This window comes from Chiloscyllium plagiosum, chromosome 23 (genome assembly GCF_004010195.1).
Source record: "Chiloscyllium plagiosum isolate BGI_BamShark_2017 chromosome 23, ASM401019v2, whole genome shotgun sequence".
NCBI lineage: Eukaryota > Metazoa > Chordata > Chondrichthyes > Orectolobiformes > Hemiscylliidae > Chiloscyllium > Chiloscyllium plagiosum.
The window spans coordinates 57,203,852-57,224,360 of NC_057732.1; the positions used below are offsets into that span (position 1 = coordinate 57,203,852).

The following is a 20,509-nucleotide window of genomic DNA, read 5'->3' on the forward strand; positions in this document are numbered from 1 at the left end:
GGGTGCTGGTGAGGCCACACCTGGAGTACTGCCTACAGTTTTGGTCTCCTTACTTGAGAAGGGATGTACTGACACTGGAGGGTGTGCTGAGGAGATTCACTAGGTTGATTCCGGAGTTGAGGGGTTGGCTTATGAGGAGAAACTGAGTACACTGGGATTACATTCATTGGAATTTAGAAGAATGAGGGGTGATCTTACAGAAACATATACAATTATGAAGGGAGTTGATAAGAAAGAAGTAGAGAGGATGTTTCCACTGGCAGATGAAATTAGGACAAGAGGGCATAGTCTCAAAATTAGGGGGAGCAGATTTAGGACTGAATTGAGAAGGAACTTCTTCACCCAGAGCATTGTGAATCTATGGAATTCCCAGCCCAGTAAAGTAGTTGAGGTTTCCTCATTAAATGCTTTTAAAGCTAAAATAGATAATTTTTTGAACAGTAAAGGAATTAAGGGTTATAGTGAGAGATCGGGTAGGTGGAGCTGAGGCGATGTAAAGATCTGCCATGGTCTTACAGAATGGCAGACCGGGCTCAAAGTTGAAACTTTATTGCTGGAACAGCACAGCAGGTCAGGCAGCATCCAGTGTCACTCCGTGTATTGAATTCATTGACCCGAGAACGTGTGGGAACGAAGGTGAGACCTCTGCTGAGGACTGACCGGGCTCAAAGGCCTAGCTGGCCTACTCCTTTTCCTGGTTCTCATGTTCTTATGCAGTGTACTGGGATATATTCTACTTGTTGATGAATGCAGCTACAATAACACTCAAGAATCTAAATCCCATCCATGTAAGAACAATTGACTTGATTGGCACTCCATCCATTATCATTAGCACTCACTCTCTCATAGCAGTATGTATCACATACATGACATGCAGTAGCAACTCACCAAGACTCCTTTGAATGTATCTTTCAACCCCTCAATTTCTACTGCATAGTGTTACGACATGGGGTAAACCCTTCTGCTAATTCTAAGAGTATGGTCTTTTCTTTCTAAACTTTCTTGGCAAATGTGGGAATCATCTTCAAACCCCAGAACCTCTTCAGCAATTTTTAGAGCTATTTCTCTCACTTTTAATTTAACCAAACACAAGTAACCGAAATTAAACAAATTGTCTCACCTACATTTTTATTAGGATACTAATTAGCAAGTGTTTAAATCTACTGGGCTTTTCTCATATCCCAAATCTATTCAAATCTGCCCAAATCTCAGACTGAAGGGTTCAAATCACAGATGTGAGCCCCCAAACTGTTACGATATGGGGTAAACCCTTCTGCTAATTTGAACCAGACCCACAGAAAAGCTCACCTCGCCTTGTAATCTGTTAAGGTATGAGTGACCAAGAACTACCAAAAATCCTTCTATGCAAATAAAAATTTTAACAATTTATTCTCTTTGAGAAACACAAGAACATTAAACAACTATCTACACTAATCCTCCTTTGTCTGACCAATTTACCTACCTCCCATTCTACAACAATAAAAACTTGATGAATTTCAACTTCACCAACACATTCCACCTCGACCTTAAATTCACATGGACCATCTCTGACACCTCCCTCCCCTTTCTGGACCTCTCCATCTCCATCAATGACGACCAACTTAACACTGACATTTTTTACAAGCCCACCAACTCCCACATCTACCTGGATTACACATCCTCCCACCCTACCTCCTACAAAAATGCCATCCCATATTCCCAATTCCTCTGTCTCCACCGTATCTGCTCTCAGGAGGACCAGTTCCACCACAGAATACACCAGATGGCCTTCATTAAAGACCGTAATTTCCCTTCCCATGTGGTTGAAGATGCCCTCCAATGCATCACATCCACATCCTGCACCTCTGCCCTCAAACCCCACCCCCTCCAAGGACAGAACCTTCCCCCGGTCCTCACCTTCCATCCTACCAACATCCGCATAAACTGCATCATCTGCCAACATTTCCGCCCCTCCAAACAGACCCCACCACCAGGGATACATTTCTGTCCCTACCCCTTTCCACTTTCCGCAAAGACAGTTCCCTCCGATTCTACCTGGTGAGGTCCACGCTCCCCAACAACCTACCCTCCCCTCCTGGCATCTTCCCCTGCCACCACAGAAATTGCAAAACCTGTGCCCACACCTCCTCCCTCACCGCCATCCAAGGCCCCAAAGGAGACTTCCACATCGATCAAAGTTTCACCTGCACATCCACCAATGTCATTTATTGTATCCGTTGCTCCCGATGCGGTCTCCTTTACACTGGGGAGACTGGACGCCTTCTCGCAGAGTGCTTTAGGGAACATCTCCAGGACACCCGCACCAATCAACCCCACCGCCCTAAGGCCCAACATTTCGACTCCCCCTCCCACTCTGCCGAGGACCTGCAGGGTCTCCTCCACTGCCACTCCCTCATCACCCATTGCCTGGAGGAAGAACGCCTCACCTTCTGCCTCGGAACACTTCAACCCCAGGGCATCAATATGGACTTCACCAGTTTCCTCATTTCCCCTCCCCCTACCTTACACCAGTTCCAACCTTCCAGCTCAGCACCATCCTCATGACCTGTCCTACCTGCCAATTTTCCTTCCCATCTATCCACTCCACCCTCCTCGCTGACCTAACATCTTCATCCCCACCTCTATCCACCTATTATACTCTTGGCTACCTTCTCCCCAGCCCCACCCCCTTCCCATTTATCTCTCCACCCCAGAGGGTCCCTACCTCGTTCCTAATGAAGGGCTTTTGCCCGAAACGTTGATTTTCCTGCTCCTCGGATGCTGCCTGACCTGTTGTGCTTTTCCAGCACCACTCAAGTTCTCACTGTGGAACATCTGCGATGCTGAGGAGGTCGTGGATAGCACGTTTAGTGAATTGGTCACACCGCAGATTAGAATTGTTGAGGGAGACAGTGAATGGGTGATCAAAAGGCAGAGAAAGAGTCGGAAGGCAGTGCAGGTGTTCTCTGCGGTCATCTCCCTCCAAAACAGGTATACCATTTTGGATACTGTTGGGGGAGATGGCTCACCAGGGGAGAGCAGCAGTTGTCAGGATCATGGCATTGTGGCAGGCAATGCTGTTCAGATGGGTGGGAAAAAGACTCATAGGGCCATAGTCATAGGCAATTCTATTGAAAGGGGAGTAGATAGGCGGTTCTGTGGCCGAAACTGAGACTCCCGGGTGGTATGTTGCCTCCCAGGTGCCTGGGTCAGGGATGTCACCAATCGGCTGCACAGCATTCTGAAAGGGGAGGGTGAACAGCCAGTTATCATGGTGCATATAGGCACCAATGATATAAGTAAAAAACGAGATGAGGTGCTGAAAGCAGAATTCAGGGAGCTGGGAGAGAAGTTAAAGAGCAGGGCCTCAAAGGTAGTGATCTTAGGATTGCTACCAGTGCCATGTGTAGCCAGGGTAGAAATGAAAGAATAGGCAGGATGAACACGTGGCTTGAGGGATGGTGTCAGAGGGAGAGGTTCAGATTTGTGGGACATTGGGACTGGTTCTGGGAAAGGTGGGACTATTACAAATAGTCTGCACCTGAACCAGACTGGAAGTAATGTCCTTGGGAGAGGTTTTGCTACTGCTGTTGGGGAGGTTTAAAACTAATGTGGCAGGGGGCTGGGAACCAGAAGAGAAGACTAATCGACAATGAGGTGGAAACTAGAGACTGTAAGGATCAAGAAGTTAGCATTACCAAGGGGAAGTATAGGCAGAGAGCATATGAATGCAAAAGAACTGGCGGCCTGAAGTGAATATACTTTAATGCAAGGAGTACAGTGGGTAAGCAGATGAATTTAGGGCTTGGATTGGTGCCTGGAGTATGATGTTATTGCGATCACAGAGACTTGGTTGAAGGAGGGGTGTGATTGGCAACTAAATGTTCCAGGATATAGACGCTTCATATTGGACAGGGAGAGAAGTAAAAGGGGGGGAGGAGTTGCATCGCTGGTCAGGGATGATACTATGGCTGTGTTAAAAGGGGACACTATGGAGGGCTTGAGCAGAGGAGCATTATGGGTAGAGCTCAGAAATAAGAAGGGTGCAGTTACCCTGGTGGGGCTGTATTACAGGCCTCCAAATAGTGAGCATGAGGTAGAAGAACAAATAGGTAAACAAATTATGGAAAGATGGAGAGGCAACAAGGTGGAGGTGTTGGGAGACTTTAATTTTCCTAACATTGACTGGGATTCACTTAGTGTCAGAGGTCTGAATTTGTAAAGAGCATCCAGGAAAGTTTGCTAGAGCAGTATGTCAATAGACCGACGAAGGAAGGGGCCATATTGGACCTGGTGTTGGGGAATGAGCCAGGCCAGGTGGTAGAAGTTGCAGTGGGGGTTGTCTTTGGGATAGTGACCACAATTCTGTAAGTTTTAAAATACTCGTAGACAAAGGTGAGAATGGTCCGAAGGGAAGAGTACTAAACTGGGCCAAGGACAATTACGTTTAAATTCGGCAGGAGCTGGGAAATGTGGATTGGACACAGCTATTTGAAGGGAAGTCCACATTTGATATGTGGGAGGCTTTCAAAGATAGGTTGAAGATTGTGCAGAATAGGCATATCCCTATGTAGAAAAGGCAAGAATTGTGAACCATGGATGAGAGGAGAAATCGTGCAACTAGCCAAGAGGAAAAGGGAAGTGTACATAAGGTCCAGGCAGCTAAGAACAGAATAGGCTTGGAGGAATATCAGGAGAGTAAGACCAATTTTAAAGAAGGAATCAAGCAGGCTAAAAGGGGTCATGAAATAGCTTTAACAAGCAGAATTAAGGAGATTCCCAAGGCCTTCATATATAAAAACAAGAGGGTAACTAGAGAAAGGGTTGGTCCATGAAAGGATAAGGAAAGAATGTTGTATGTCGAACCTGAGAAAACGAGTGAGATTCTCAATGATTACTTTGCATCGGTGTTCACTGAGGAGAGGGACATGATGAATGTTGAGATTAGAGATAGAAGTTTGTTTATTCTGGATCACGTTGACATAAGGAGGGAAGATGTGTTGGGTAGGCTAAAGGAAATTAAGGTGGACAAATCCCTATTACACCACATCAATTGCTTTACCCTCATCCACCTGTTTGGTTACCATCTCAAAGAACTCAATAAGGTTTGTGAGCCACGACCTACCATTAGCAAAATTAGTATTCTTCCATGATGAACAACCCTTCAAGGAAGCCCTGAGGGTGACGGGGGAGGAGGGGGATAAAGTGTACTCTAGGTGGGGCATTTCAATGTCCACCGCCAAGATTGGCTTAGCAGCAGCATGATTATTTGGGTTGGTCAAGTCTTCAAGGACATAGCTGCTAGATCTGGACTGTGGCAGATAGTGAGGGAACCAACAAGAGGGAAAAGCACACTTGATTCCATTCTTACTAATCTGCCGACTGCAATAGTATTAGTAAGTGGGACTACCACACAATGAAGTCCCGCCTTCACAGTGAAAATACCCTCCATTGTATTGTGTGACACAATCACCATGCTGATTGGACAGACTTCAAACAGATCTAGTGACTCAAGACTGTGCATGCTTGAGATGCAGTGGGCCATCAACAGCAGAATCATATGCCAACACAATCTGTAACCGCAAGGCCTATTATATCCCCCATTCAACAATTACCATCAAGCCAAGGGATCAGGAGAGTGCAGGAATACATTGTTGGGAGTAGCACTAACATACCTAAAAATGAGATGTCAACTGATGAAGTGACAAAACAGGACTATTCGTTTACTGAACAGCATAAACAGCAAGTAATAGGCAGAGATAAGTGATCCCACAACTAACAAACAACCAATGCTAGGACTCCTGACCTCATGGCAGCCTTGGCTCAAACAGGGACAAAGGAGATGAATTCCAGATGAGAGGTGAGAGTGGCTGCCCTTGTCATCAAAGCTGCATTTGACCAAGAGTGGCATAAAGGGCCCAAGCAAAACTAAAGACAGTTGGAATAAGGGGAAAGATCTCTGCTAGTTGGAGTCATACCTGGTTCATAGGAAGACATCAGCTGTGGTTGTTGGAGATCAGTCATCTTAGTTCCAGTATACCTCTACAGGAATTGCTTGGCCCAACCATCTTCAGTAGCTTCATCAATTATCTTCCTTCCATACTAAGGTTAGAAGTGAGGATGTTCACAGATGGTTGCACAAGTTCAGCACTCTTTGCAACTCCTCAAATACTGAAGCAGTCTATGTTCAAATGCAGAGCTGAAAATGTGTTGCTGGAAAAGCGCAGCAGGTCAGGCAGCATCCAAGGAACAGGAGAATCGACGTTTCGGGCATAAGCCCTTCTTCAGGAAATGTTCAAATGCAGCAAGGTTTGGATAGTATCCAGGTTTGGGCTGAAAAGTAGCAAGTAACATTCAGACCACACAAATGCCAAGCAATAATCATCTTGTTGGTGACCGTCACTCCTAGCAACTTGACACTCTCGACCATCTCCATCTCAGCACCACTGATACAGACAGGGGCGTGCCCTCCACTCTGCTTCCTGAAGTCAATGACCAGCTCCTTCACTGTGCTGACATCGAGGGGTAGATTGTTATCTTTGGCCCACACCAGCAAACATTCCATCTCTTTCCTGTATTCAGATGCTTCCTCTTCAGGGGATGCTAAAGGGAGGGAGCACTGGTTTAAAATCAGGGGTCACCCCTTTTAGGAGGGAGATGAGAAAAATTGTTTTTTCCATTCAGAGGATTTTCAACTTTGGAAGTCTTTGCTTCAGAAAGTAATGGAGACAATCATTGAATATTTTCAAGGCAATGGTAGATAGATTGTTCAGCAGGTGAATCAGAAGTTATTGGATGTAAATGGGAATGTGAAACTTGAAACACAAACAAACCAGCCATCATTTTATTGAAGCACAGAGTAGGTTTGAAGGACATCTGCTCCCAGGTGATGTATTTGAATGCTTCCATGTAACAGCTTGGGGTGTCTTAGTATTGTTAAAGGCACTATATTTGTTCAAGAAGGGGAGTCGAGACAACCCTGCTAATTATAAATAGTGAGTCTTACTTTGGTTGTGGATAAAGCGTTGGAAAAGGTTATAAGAGATAGGATTTATAATCATCTTGATTGGAATAAGATGTTTCGGGATAGTCAACACAGTTTTGTGAAGGGTAGGCCATGCCTCACAAACCTTATTGAGTTCTTTGAGATGGTGACCAAACAGGTGGATGAGGATAAAGCAGTTGATGTGGTGTATATGGATTTCTGTAAGGCGTTTGATAAGGTTCCCCACAGTAGGCTATTGCACAAAATACAGAGGCATGGAATTGAGGGTGATTTAGCGGTTTGGATCAGAAATTGGCTAGCTGAAAGAAGACAGAGGGTGGTGGTTGATGGGAAATGTTACTAATGGTGTACCGCAAAGATCTGTTTTGGGGCCACTGTTGTTTGTCATTTTTATAAATTACCTGGATGAGGGCCGTAGAAGGCTGGGTTAGTAAATTTGCAGATAACACTAAGGTCAGTGCAGTTGTGGATGGTGCCGAAGGATGTTGCAGGTTACAGGGGGACATAAATAAGCTGCAGAGCTGGGCTGAGAGGTGGCAAATGGAGTTTAATGCAGAACAGTGAGAGGTGATTCACTTTGGAAGGAGCAACAGGAATGCAGAGTAATGGGATAATGGTAAGATTCTTGGTAATGTGGATGAGCAGAAAGATCTGTGTCCATGTACATAGATCCCTGAAAGTTGCCACCCAGGTTAATAGGGTTGTTAAGAAGGCATACAGTGTGTTTATTGGTAGAGGGATTGAGTTTCATAGCCACAAGGTCATGCTACAGCTGTACAAAACTCTGGTGTGGTCGCAGTTGGAGTATTGCATACAGTTCTGGTCACTGCATTATAGGAAGAATGCGCAAGCTTTGGAAAGGGTGCAGAGGAGATTTATTAGAATGTCACCTGGTACAGAGGGAAGGTCTTATGAAGAAAGGCTGAGGGACTTGAGGCTGGTTTCGTTAGAGAGAAGAAGGTTGAGAGGTGACTTAATTGAGACATACAAGATAATCAGAGGGTTAGATGGGGTGGACAGGGAGAGCCTTTTTCCTCGGATGGTGATGGCTAGTATGAAGGGACATAGCTTTAAGTTGAGGGATGATAGATACAAGTCAGATGTCAGTTTCTTTACTCAGAGAGTAGTAGGGGTGTGGAACGCACTGCCTGCAATAATTGTACACTCGCCAATATTAAGGGCATTTAAATGGTCATTGGATAAACATATGGATGAAAATTAAATAGTATAGGACAGATAGGCTTCAGATTGGTAGGCGCAACATTGAGGGCCGATGTTCTATGTTCCAATTCATCAGGCATATGAAGGCAGTATGTGGTAATCAGCAGGAGATTCCTAACCCATAATTGACCTGATGTTATGAGATTACATGGGTCCAGAGTCAATGTTCAGGACTCAAAGGGCAATTCCCTCCCAACTGTATTCCATTGTGCTACCACCTCTACTAAGCCTCTCCTGCCAGTGGGACAGGACATAACCAGGGAAGGGGAGTTTGTCTGTAAGGCATGATTCCGTGAGTTATGAATGTGTTAAACTGTTGCTTAACTAATCTGTGAAAATGCTGTCCCAGTTTTGGCCCCCAGATGACAGTGAGGAGGGCTTTGCAGCTTACAGCGTTGACAGGGCTGTTTTTGTCATTGTCATTTCCAATGGCTAGGTCAATGGTATGTGATCCATCAAGTTTAATTTATTTGTCAAGATTTACAACTGAGTAGCTTGCTAGGCCATTTCAAAGGGCAGAGTCAAACAGATTGCTGTGGATCTGGAGTCACGTGTGGGCCAGACCAGGTAAGCTTGGCAGATTTTCTTCCCTGATGAGTATTAGTGAATCAGGTGGTCAACCGACTGTAATTTCATGGTCATCATCAGACATTTATTTCCAGTTTGTTTTTATGAATTCAAATTCCACCATTTGCCATGGCGGGATTCAAACCCATAACATTAGTTGAGTTTCTGGATCAATAGTCTAGCAATACCTCCTCTCATTTGGCTATGCTGTTTGCATTTTCCAAAGTGAAACTCTCAATGGATATACTAAATACCCTTCTATTAAAGTATATTCCTGAGAGGAAGAGGAATTAGAAAAAGTTGAAAAATTATCTTTGGCCTAACAAGAAACTCATAACGGCAAAAGCTCAAGCATATCATACTGCAAAGTTGGTGGCACTCTGGAGGATTGAGAAAATTTTGAATATCAGCAAAAGGTTGCTAAAAACAAAATCAAAAGAGCTAAGATGAACTACAAAAGGAAATTAGCAGAAAATATAAGTGCTGATACCAAAAGATTCTATAAATATATAAAAAGGAAGAAAGTAGTGAAAGTAAACGGCTGTTTAGAGGATGAAAATGTTGAAGTAGTAATTGGAAACTCACAAATGGCACAAGTGCTAAACCAATATTTTGTCTCCTTTTTGGTGGAAACAATTTCTTCCCAAAAACTGCAGTTTCTACAGAGGAACTTAGTGAAATTATTGTAACTAGGGAGAAGGTATTAAATTAAATGATGGGATTAAGGCCAGATATGTCCTTAGGCCTGATGGCCTGCACCCTACGTTACTAAAGGAGGTTGCAGCAGAGGTAGTGGATGTAATAGTTATGATATTCCAAAGTTCCCTGGATACTGGAAAGGTACCGGTGGATTGGAAACATGCTAATGTGACACCCTTATTCCAAAAAGGAGATAGGCAAAAAGTGGGAAACTACTGACAAGTTAGTTTGACTTCTGGAGTGAGTAAGTTGCTGGAATCAGTCATAAAGGAGAAAATAATTGAACACTTGGAACAACAAAGCTCAATTCCCCAGTGTCAGCACGGTTTCATGAAGAGAATGCCATGCTTGACAAACTTGCTGGATTTCATTGAGGATGTAACCAGCAAGATGGATAATGGGGATCTGGTGGATGTGGTGTTACTAGTCTTCCAGAAGGCATTTGACAAGGTCCCACATAAAAGACTGGTCCAGAAGGTTAAAACATAAAGGGTTAGTGGAGTGCCACAGAGTTCAGTTCTCAGACATCAATTATTTACAATTTATATTAATGATCTGCAAGCAGGGACAAGTGTAACATAGCAAAAATCATGGATGATACTAAAATAAGTGGGAAAGCAGGCAGTGATAAGGCGGTAAAGAGTTTACAGGTGGATATTGATAGGCTAGGAGAATGGGTCAGAATCTGGCTTTGGAGTTAAATGTGGATAAGTGCAAGGTTGTTCATTTTGGCCAGAAAAATAAAAGGGCACATTATTATTTAAATAGGAAGCAGATTCAAAGTGCATCAGTGCAAAGAGATCTGGGCATCTTTGTACATGAATCACAAAAAGCAGCTATGCAGATGCAGCATGGTAATAAGAAAGGCAAATTGAATCCTGGCATTTATTGCAGAAGGACTGGATTACAGAAGTGAAGAAGTGTTGTTATAACTATATAAGGTTTGATGAGATCACACCTGAAGTATTGTGTCCAATTTTGGTCTCCTTATTTGAAGAAGGATGTGGTGGCACTGAAAGCAGTTCACAGGAAGTTCACTACATTGATTCCAGGGATGAAATGGCTGTTGTATGAGGAGCAGTTGAATAACTTGGGCTTGTACCCAAAGGGGTTCAGAAGAATGAGTGGGTGATCTGATTGAGATATGTAAAATGCTGAAGGGGTTTGATAAGCTGGACATTGAACTGATGTTTCCCCTTGCGGGACAGTCTAGAACAAGAGTTTTAGATATAGAGTGAGGGAGATAGGTTCAAAACTGAGATGAGGAGAAACTACTTCTCTCAGTAGGTTGTGAATCTATGGAACTCACTGTTCCAGAGTGCATAGAAGGCAGAATCAATCAACTGATTCAAGAAAGCAATAGATATGTTTCTGATGAAAAGGAGGATAAAGGGCTATTGGGAGCAGGCAGGAGAGTGGAGTTGAAACCCAGATAAAATGATCATGTTAAATGATGAAGGACTGAACTACCAACTCCTGCTCCTAATTCCTACATTCATAAATACAGTGCTAGGTTGGGATGTTTGCTGCTGACTGCATTGGTGCAGACTCCATTGAAGTTTCTGGAAAAGCTTAATTTGAACACTAATAATCTTCCAACATTCTGGATTAGTGGTGCTGGAAGAGCACAGCAGTTCAGGCAGCATCCAAGGAGCTTCGAAAGCGATGTTTCGGGCAAAAGTCCTGCACGAAACGTCGATTTCGAAGCTCCTTGGATGCTGCCTGAACTGCTGTGCTCCTCCAGCACCACTAATCCAGAATCTGGTTTCCAGCATCTGCAGTCATTGTTTTTACCTCATCTTCCAACATTGTCTATAGCTCTAGTAGGAAACTCACTCATTACAGTAAATGATTGTTAAAGCATTGAAATCACTGCAACAGCTAATTGGTCTGAGCATTAGGAGAATAAACTGTGGTAAAAAGGAGATAAAAAGTTTAATGGAATGCATCAGATTATCTGCTACAGAGCTCAAAACCCCCAAGTATTCTAAGGTAGTAGTGCATGAGATGTTTCAAAAGTGAACTGTATATACCTGTTGGCTACCTTCACTCAACTCTCCTTTCTGTATGAAAATAGTCTGAGAGTTTATCATTAAGAGCTTGGAGGATCCTCGACACTTGCTGTATCTTGGTTCTACTTGGAGGAGAAAGTGAGGTCTGCAGATGCTTGAGATCAGAGCTGGAAAAGCGCAGCAGGTCAGGCAGCATCCAGGGAACAGGAGAATCGACGTTTCGGGCATAAGCCCTTCCTGAAGAATGCTGCCTGACCTGCTGCGCTTTTCCAGCAACACATTTCCAGCTTGGTTCTACTTGCTCCATCAGTGGTGCTGATTCACCACCTTAACTGCTTGGGGCGTCAGCTCTGATCTTTTTTTTGTAAATTGACTCATAGGGCATCGCTAGCTGGGTCAGCAATTATTGCCCATCCCGAGTTACCCTTGAGAAAGTGGTAATGAGCTCTCATCTTGAACTGCTGCAGTCCATGCACTGTAGGTTGACACAAAATATCATTAGGGAGGGAATTCCAGGATTTTAAACCATATATTTCCAAGGCAGAATGGTGTGTGGTTTGGAAGAGAACTTGCAGGTAGTGATGTTCACATGTATCTGCTGCTTTTGTCTTTCTAGATGGCAGTGGTCATGTGTTTGGAAGGTGCTTCTTGAATTTCTGCAAACTGCTGCAACTGTGTGTTGGTGGTGAAAGGAGTGGATGTGATACCAACCAAGCAGACTGCTTTGTCTTGACTGTTGTTGGAGCTGCACCCATCAGGCAACTGGGGATATTCCTGATTTGTACCTTTAATATGGTGTACAGGTTTTGGGAAATCAGGAGTTGAGTTACTTTCATATTCCTTGCCTGACTTGCTCTTGTAGCCATTGTATTTATATGGTGAACACAGTTGAGTTTCTGTTCAATGGTAGCTACCAGGATGTTGACTGTAGAGTATCCAATGATGGTAACATTATTTAATGTCAAGGGGCAATGGTGGTTAGATTGTCTCGTATTGGAGAGAGTCATTGCCTTGCATTTGTGTGGCGCAAATGTTACTTGCCATTTGTCAGCCCAAACCTGGATATTGTTCAGATCTTGCTGCCTTTGAAAATGGATTGCTCAGTATCTGAGGGCTCATGAATGGGGTTGAACATTGTGGAATAATTGGCAAGCATATTTGTGGAGCTTCCTGATACTCATTGACTCCAATTTTGCTCAGGTTCCTTGATGGGACACTTAGTCAAATGCAGACATGATGTCAAGGACATTCACCCTCAATCACCTCTGGAATTCAGCTATTTTGTCTCTGTTTGAACCAAGGCTGGAATGAGTTCAACAGCAAAATGGCCCTGGCAAAACCCAAACTGGGCATCACTGAGCAGATTATTGCTGAGCAGGTGCTGTTAGTTGGCACTGCTGATGACACATTTCATCACTTGAATGATGATCGAGAGTAGACTGACGGGGTGGTAATTAGCCAGGTTGGATTTGTCCTGCTTTATGTACAGGACATACTTGGGCAATTTTCCACATTGTTAGATGGATGCTAGTATAATAACTGTACTGGAAGAGTCTAGCTTATGGAATGACAAGCTCTGGAACAAATCCTTTGGTACTATTGCTGGAATGTTGTCAGGGCCCATAGCCTTTGCAGTATCCAGTGCCTCCAACCATTTCTTGACATCATTTGGAATGCACTGAATTGGCTAAAGACTGGTATTTGTCAAGCTAGGGATTGCTGGAGGACACCAAGATGCATCAACCTCTTGGCATTTCTGGCTGAAGATTACTGCAAGTGCTTCAGCCTTGTCTTTTCTACTGATGTATTGTGCTCCTCCATCATTGAGGATGTGGATATTTGTGAAGCCTCATCCTTGAGTAAGTTGTTCACCATCATTCATGACTGGTTGAGGCAGGACTGATATCTGATCCGTTGGTTGTGGGATCACTTATCTCTTTCTATCACTTGCTTTTTATGCTATTTGTCATGCAAGCAGTCCTGTTTGTTAGCTTCACCAGGTTGACACCTCATTTTAGGTATGCCTGGTGTTACTCCTGAAACTCCCTCCTGCACTCTCCATTCAACCAGGGTTGATCCCCTTGCTTGATGTGCAATATGACAGGCTATGACTTTACAGATTGTGCTGGAGTACAATTCGGCTGCTATTGATGGCCCACAGCACTTCATGAATGCCCAGTGTTAAGTTGTTAGATCTGTTTAAGTCTGTCTGATTGTGATAGTGCCACACAAAACAATGGAGATTATTCTCAATGTGAAGGCACTTCATTTCCACAAGGACTGGTCAGTGGCCACTCTTACCGATACTGACATAAACAAATGTATCTACAGTCAGTAGGTTGTTAAGGATGAAGTCAATTAAGTTTTTCCCTCTTGTCAATTTCCTCATCACTTGCCACAGATCCAGTCTAGCAGTTATGTCTTTTAGGACACAAACAACTTGATCAGTAGCGCTGCTGCCAATCCACCCCTGGTGGTGGACATTGAGATCCCCCACCCACAATATACTTTGTGCCCTTGCCACCCTAAGTGCTTCCTTCCAAGTTTTGTTCAACATAGAGGAGTGCTGATTTGTCAGCTGAGTCAGAGAATCACAGAATCATAGAATCCCTACAGTGTATAAGTATTGCCATTTGGTCCATCAGGTCCACACTGACCCTCCAATGAGCATCCCAATGAGACCTACTTCCCTATCCTATCCCTGTAACCTTGCAGTTCCCATGTCTAATCCACTTAGCCTGCATAATGGGCAATTTATCATGGCCAATCCACCTAACCTACACATCTTTGGACTGTGGGAGGAAACCGCAGCACCTGGAGAAAACCCACACAGTTAGAGGGAGAATGTGCAAACTCTACACAGACACAGTCGCTCATGTTTAAACTGAAAACATGAGACTTCATGGGGTCCGGAGTCAATGTTGAGGATTCAAGGGCAATTCCTTCCTGACCATATACCACACTGCCACCGCCTCTCCTGGGCCTCACGTGTTGGTGGGAAGACATATCCAGGGTGGTGCGTGGGACATTGTCTGAAATGTATGATTCTGTTAATATGACTATGTCAGGCTGCTGGTTGACTAGTCTGGAGACAGCTCTTCCAACTTTGGCACTGGCCCTTAGAGGAGGACTTTGCAGGGTTGACAGGGCTATTTCTGGTTTTGTATTTTGTGGTGCCTTGGTCAATGCTAGCTGGCATCTGGTTTCATTTCTTTGTTGAGACTGATACAACTGAGTGGCTTGCTATGTCACTTCAAAGGGCAACTGAGAGTCAACTCGATTGCTTTGGTTTTAGAGTCACATATTGGCCAGAACAGGTAAGGATGGCAGAAATCCTTCCCCAAAGGACATTAACAAGTAAGATGGACTTTTCTGACAATCGACAATGGTTTCATGGTCATCAGCAGAATCATAACTCTAAATTTTTTAATTGATTTAATATTCCATCATCTGCCTTATTGAGATTTGAACATAAATTACCGGAACATTAGCTGAGTTTCTGGATCAATAGCCTAGTGATAATGCCATGCTTGAAGATTCTTCACCTCCAGCCTCCTTTGATGCTCCTTAAAACCAATGTCTTCAAGTGCCAGTTTGCCAGCCCTCCCCACTTCTGCAGCAAGCAGTCAGTTCACAGACCAAAATGAAACTTGCCCACAACCAATGTGCACTGTGGTTGCAGCACATTGCTTAATTTATGGGTCTTCTGCTCTTTCTTCGGGAGGAAGTTCCATTGGGAGCTGATGGCCAAGCCGATTGGCTGCCATTTCCATCATTCCCCAGCTGAATACTGGTGCTGTCAGAACAGCTGTCCTATACTGTAGGAAGAAGCTTGCAAAGAACCATGGCTGCTTGTGAAAGTATGTCCCAGGGTTTTAGGGTGGGGAGAGCTCTTACAGAATAGGGAGTAGGGGAAAGAGTGATTGTGGACCAAGTTTTGTTTTGGGAGAGATGCTCCTGATTCCTACAAGAACACCACACAAAATAAGATATCTCCCTTTGTTCCTGCCATTGTTCAGATCTGTCCACTCCTATCAACTGCCCATGCATTTATCAACAATATTAACTGATCCTTAATTATACATTTATAAATGTGGGCAAAGGACCAATGTTAGTGCTGACCCTCCATTAGAGTTATAGGGGCCAGCTCAGGTGTAGGTTGGAAAGTAGCAGATTAGCCACTGATCTATTTAGACTCATCGAGTCCCACAGCACACAGACAGGCCCTTCGGCCAAAACTGGTCAATGCCAACCAAAATATCCAGCCACCTACACTTGGGCCACATCCTTCCAAACCTTTCCTAATGTGTATTTCTCCAAATGTCTTTTAAATATTGTTAATGTACCTGCCTCAATCATTTCTGCTGGTAGCTTATTCCAAATGCGAACCACCTTCTACGTAAAGAATTTCCCTGTCAGGTTCCCATTTATTCTTTCCTCATATCTTAAGTTGAAGCCCTCTAGTCCCCAATTCCCCTGGGAAAGAGGACTGAGTGCATTCACCCTATCCATGTCTCTCATGATCGTATAAACAACTATAAGATGGCCCTCAGTCTGCAAAACTCTATAAAGAAAAAAGTCCTAGCTTGTCAGATCACTGAGTCTTGGCAATATCCTTTTAAATTTCTTCTGCACTCTTTCCAGTTTAATAACATCGTTCCTATAGCAAGGTGACCAAAACTGAACAATATTCCAAGTGTGGCCTCACCAATGTCCTGTACAACTGCAACACAACCTCCCGGCTACTGTACATGATCTCCCAACTGAAGGCTAGTGTGCCAAAAGCCTTCTTCACCGCTCTGTCCACCTGTGACTCCACTTTCAGAGAACTGTGTCACTGAACTCCAAAGGCCCATTATTCCACTACACTCCTTAAGGCCCTACCATTCACCATGAAATTCCTGCCTTGATTTGACTCTCCAAAATGCAACACCTCAAACTTATCGATATTAAACACCACTTGCCATTTCTCGGCCTACTTCCCCAGCTGATCGAGATCATGCTGCAATTTCTGATAACCTTTCTCACTGTCCATGATACCTCCTACTTTAGTATCACCTGCAAACTTAGTATAATCCTGTACATTCTCATCCAAATCATTGATTTAGATAACAAACAGTAATGGGCCCAGCACTGACCCCTGAGGCACTCCAGTAGTCACAGGCCTCCACTATTACCCTCTGATTCCTACCATCAAGCCAAGTTTGTCTCCAATTTGCCAACTTGCCCTTCATTCCATGTGATCTAACTTTCCAGAGCAGTCTACCATGTGGAACCTTATCAATGGCCTTACATCCTCTATCCTGTTCTCATCAACCTTCCTGATCACTTCATCAAAGAACTCTAACAAATTTGTGAGGCATGATCTCTCACTCACAAAGCCATGCTGACTATTCCTAATCAAACCCTGGCTTTCCAAATGCATGTATATCTTATCTCTCAGAATCTTCTCAAGTAACTCAACTCCCATAGAGGTTAGGCTTACTGGTCTATAGTTCACAGATTTTTTTTTTGCAGCCCTTCTTGAATAAGAGCACAACATTCATTACCCTCCAGTCTTCTGGGACCTCGCCTGTGGCTAACAATGATGCAAAAATATCAGCCAGGGCTTCCGCAATTTCGTCTCTAGCCTTTTGCAGTGTGGTCTAGTCAGGACCAGGAGACTTATCCATTCTAATATGTCCAATACCTCGTCAACTGTGATATGGACTGTCCTTACGATATCACCATGATATCACTATCTTCCCCAAGTTCCCGAGTCTTGATGTCGTTCTCCATGGTAAACACAGAGGAAAAATATTCATTGAGGACCTCACCCGTCTCCTGCAGTTCTACACAAACATGTCCACTTTGGTCCTTGCGGGGTCCTATTCTCTCTCTAGTTATTCTTTTTCCTTTAATAGACTTAAAGAATCTCTTTGGATTCACCCTAATCTTCTTAGCCAAAGCTATCTCTTGCCCCCTTTTCGCCTTCTTGATTTCTTTCTTCCTTAAACTTCTGTATCCCCAGTATCTCCTATCAAACTCAATCAAAATGGCTTGCCCCAGCTTAGAACTTGAACCTGTGGACCAGTTTTGCCTCTCTCCATAATATTGTAACACTAATAGAACTATGGTCACTGGCCCTAAAGTGCTCCCCCACTGTCACCTCCATCACCTGTCCTGCTCTATTTCCCAACAGTAGGTCGAATTTTGCTCCTTCCCGAGACGAACCGTCTATATACTGTTTGAGGAAACATTCCTGAATATGCTTAACAAATTCCACCCCATCTAAAGCTCTTAATGCTATGGCAGTCCCAGTCTATGTTAAGAAAACTAAAATTCCCTGCTATGACAACCCTACTGCTCCTGTAAGCTTCCCCAAATTCCCTGCAAATTTGTTAATCTAATTCCTATTTGGGGGCCTATAGTACAATCCCAATAGCGTCACCATTCCCTTCTTATTTCTTAGCTCCAATCTGCCATGGTATCATTCTGAAAATGCCAGAGAGGGCATGTAATATCCAGCCCAGACAGTTGTAGACTGAGAATTTCCCTTTGTAAGAACATGCGCATGGAAGGTGATGACAAACTCATCACACCCACCGACAAAGCTCACGATGTCGTGCATCAATCACATTGTTAAGATCTGGCCAGCAAAATTCTGCAAATTACTCATCTAATCACAGGTGACTGGCTCACCTGAAGTAGCCAGGCAATAACAGATATGCAGCTTTTGGGTCCTAAAGACCAACTGTCCATCCAGGATTTGAACTTGCATCACTAGATAATTATCCCAGGCCTCTGAATTACCAGAGCCAGTCTGGATCGATTCCAGTAAGAATATTGATACCCATAATACTGCAGTCATTTTAATTTTTGTCCTGATGCTCTAATATTGGAGCTTGTACAGATATACATTGTTGACATGTCTGACACTGAAGTTTGTGTAGTTCTATTATTAGTAAACGCTCTTAACTCCATTGATTGATGACCATGAAATGTTTAATTAAATATTAAAGAATGTTTCATTTTTTTCTCTGCAACAAGGTTATTTTGATTTTACTGAAATTAATACCCGATTTGAATCAGGTTAAATTACCTGTTGAAGTTGGAGTATTTGTCGATCCTGTATTTTCACTGGAATTGATAATGTTAGATTCACCGATGCATTGTAAGGGTTCTCCATGGTGACCTGTGACAGGAGCAGATGGAATATGCATTCTGTTGAAGAAATATAGATAATACCGCAGCTATATTGACAACTAGTTAGGAAATTAGACACACAAACAGGTCATTTGGCCAAAAAAGTCCAAGGAGGTGTTAATACTAGATGTGAGACTCATCCTTTCTCATTGGGTTTGAGTTATAAGGAGAGACTGGATAGGTTGACTTTTTTCCAAGCAGCACAGGTGGTTGAGGGGTGACCTTATAAAGGTTTATAAAATCATGAGGAGTGTAGGTAAGATAAATAGCAAAGGTTCTATTCCCTTGAGTAGGAGACGTCTAAACTAGAGGGCATAGGTTTAAAATGAGAGGAGAAAGATTTAAAATGGACCTGAGGGACAACTTTTTCACATGGAGGATTATTCATATGTGGAATGAACTGCCAGAGGAAGTGATAGATGCAGGTAAGTTACAACATTTAAAAGATATTTGGACAGGTACATAAATTAGAGGGATATGAGTTAAATGCAAGTAAATTAAGCTAACTAAATTTGGGAAATCTTGTTGGCATGATTGAATTGGACCGAAGAGTCTGTTTCCATGCTGTATGACCTTATGACTCTATCTAAATCTATCATAATCCTTTAATCCCTTTTCCATCTAGATTACCTTTAAATGCATTTATATAATTGGAACTACTCTCATAATAAACAGCTAAAATCATGCAGCAATGTAGTTGGCATTGTACCAAGTTGCCTTTAAAAGTCTTCAACTTTGAAAGCTCCAAATACTCCCATCCATATTCTTTCTCCATAGGCCAGCAATTTTTAAAAAGTATTTTTCCAATTTCCTTTGGAATGTAATTATTAGGCAGAGCATTTCAATTTGAAGTATAGGTTCAGCAGCATATGTGAAACGAGTATCATCTCCCCCAAATATGGGTCAGCTTTTTTACATCGTTGTCAATTCATTGCATATGCTTTGGAGGAACATTGTGAATCTAGTGCTGAGGGCAGACATGAAGTTCACAATCGCTATTACCTTGGGCTTGAAGGTCCAGATACCCTATTTAAAGGCCACTGGGATAGACATTCCCTGCAAGCCAGAAGGAACAAATTGCAATGTGTAAACAACGAGAAGGTGAGACGCGCCTCAGTGAATTCCATAACGCCCAGCGACATAATGGCGGCAGAAATCATGGCGTACAAAGCACAGCTGAGGAACAGCTTCACCAATGGAATAAATTGACGAAATGTTGTGAGGAACTAGGGGTGACATGGACAAAGGCACTTCCAATTGTTCTAATATGTATGAGATCTAGGAGGAGAGGAAGAGCTAATTTTAGCCCATTTGAGATTTTGTTTGGTAGGCCGCCCAACACAGGAATTGGCCCAAGACGTAAAGTAAGACAGATAACAGGCCGCTGTGAGGATGAGATGTTGTGTTACTGTATAAAACTCTCGACACTTTTGTCTCAAGTATAGAATCAAGTGAAAGCAGCATAGCAGAGGGGAAGCTGCACGATCTGGAGACTGGATAGTGGTGAAAGACTTCAGGAGGAAATGCTGGAAGGTGAGGTGGTGTCTGGGACTGTTTCAAGTGCTCCTTACAACACAGTCAGCTGTTAAGATCGTTGATTTTTAGCTATCTAATTCTGTATTTTTTAAAAATCTGGCTCTATTCTTTTTGTTGTCCTTGTTGTCATAAAATGGCAAAAGGGGGTAAAAGTAATGGAAAATTAACAAAATTAACATTTACTCTGAAATCCATTTACTCTGAAATCTGAAAGAGAATGCTTTACTAAATTTAAAACTTTTCTGACACTTTGCAACTTTGCTGAAGTCTGCAGTCAAGGGATAGCTCGTCTCTGCGGAACTTT

The 20,509-nt window shown here is 43.2% G+C and overlaps 1 protein-coding gene across 3 annotated transcripts in view; it reads right to left on the reverse strand.

Annotated features, from left to right (window-relative positions):
* Nucleotides 1–20,509, reverse strand: part of LOC122561888 (integrin alpha-E-like) — a 354,449-nt gene that overhangs the window by 40,374 nt on the left and 293,566 nt on the right. For 2 of the 3 annotated variants that reach the window (XM_043714220.1, XM_043714221.1), the window contains one exon: nt 18,566–18,658. In XM_043714220.1, the coding sequence (XP_043570155.1) occupies nt 18,566–18,658 (93 nt within the window). Of the gene's footprint in view, nt 1–18,565; nt 18,688–20,509 lie in introns of all 3 variants that reach the window. The other variant, XR_006315137.1, reaches the window with a different exon arrangement.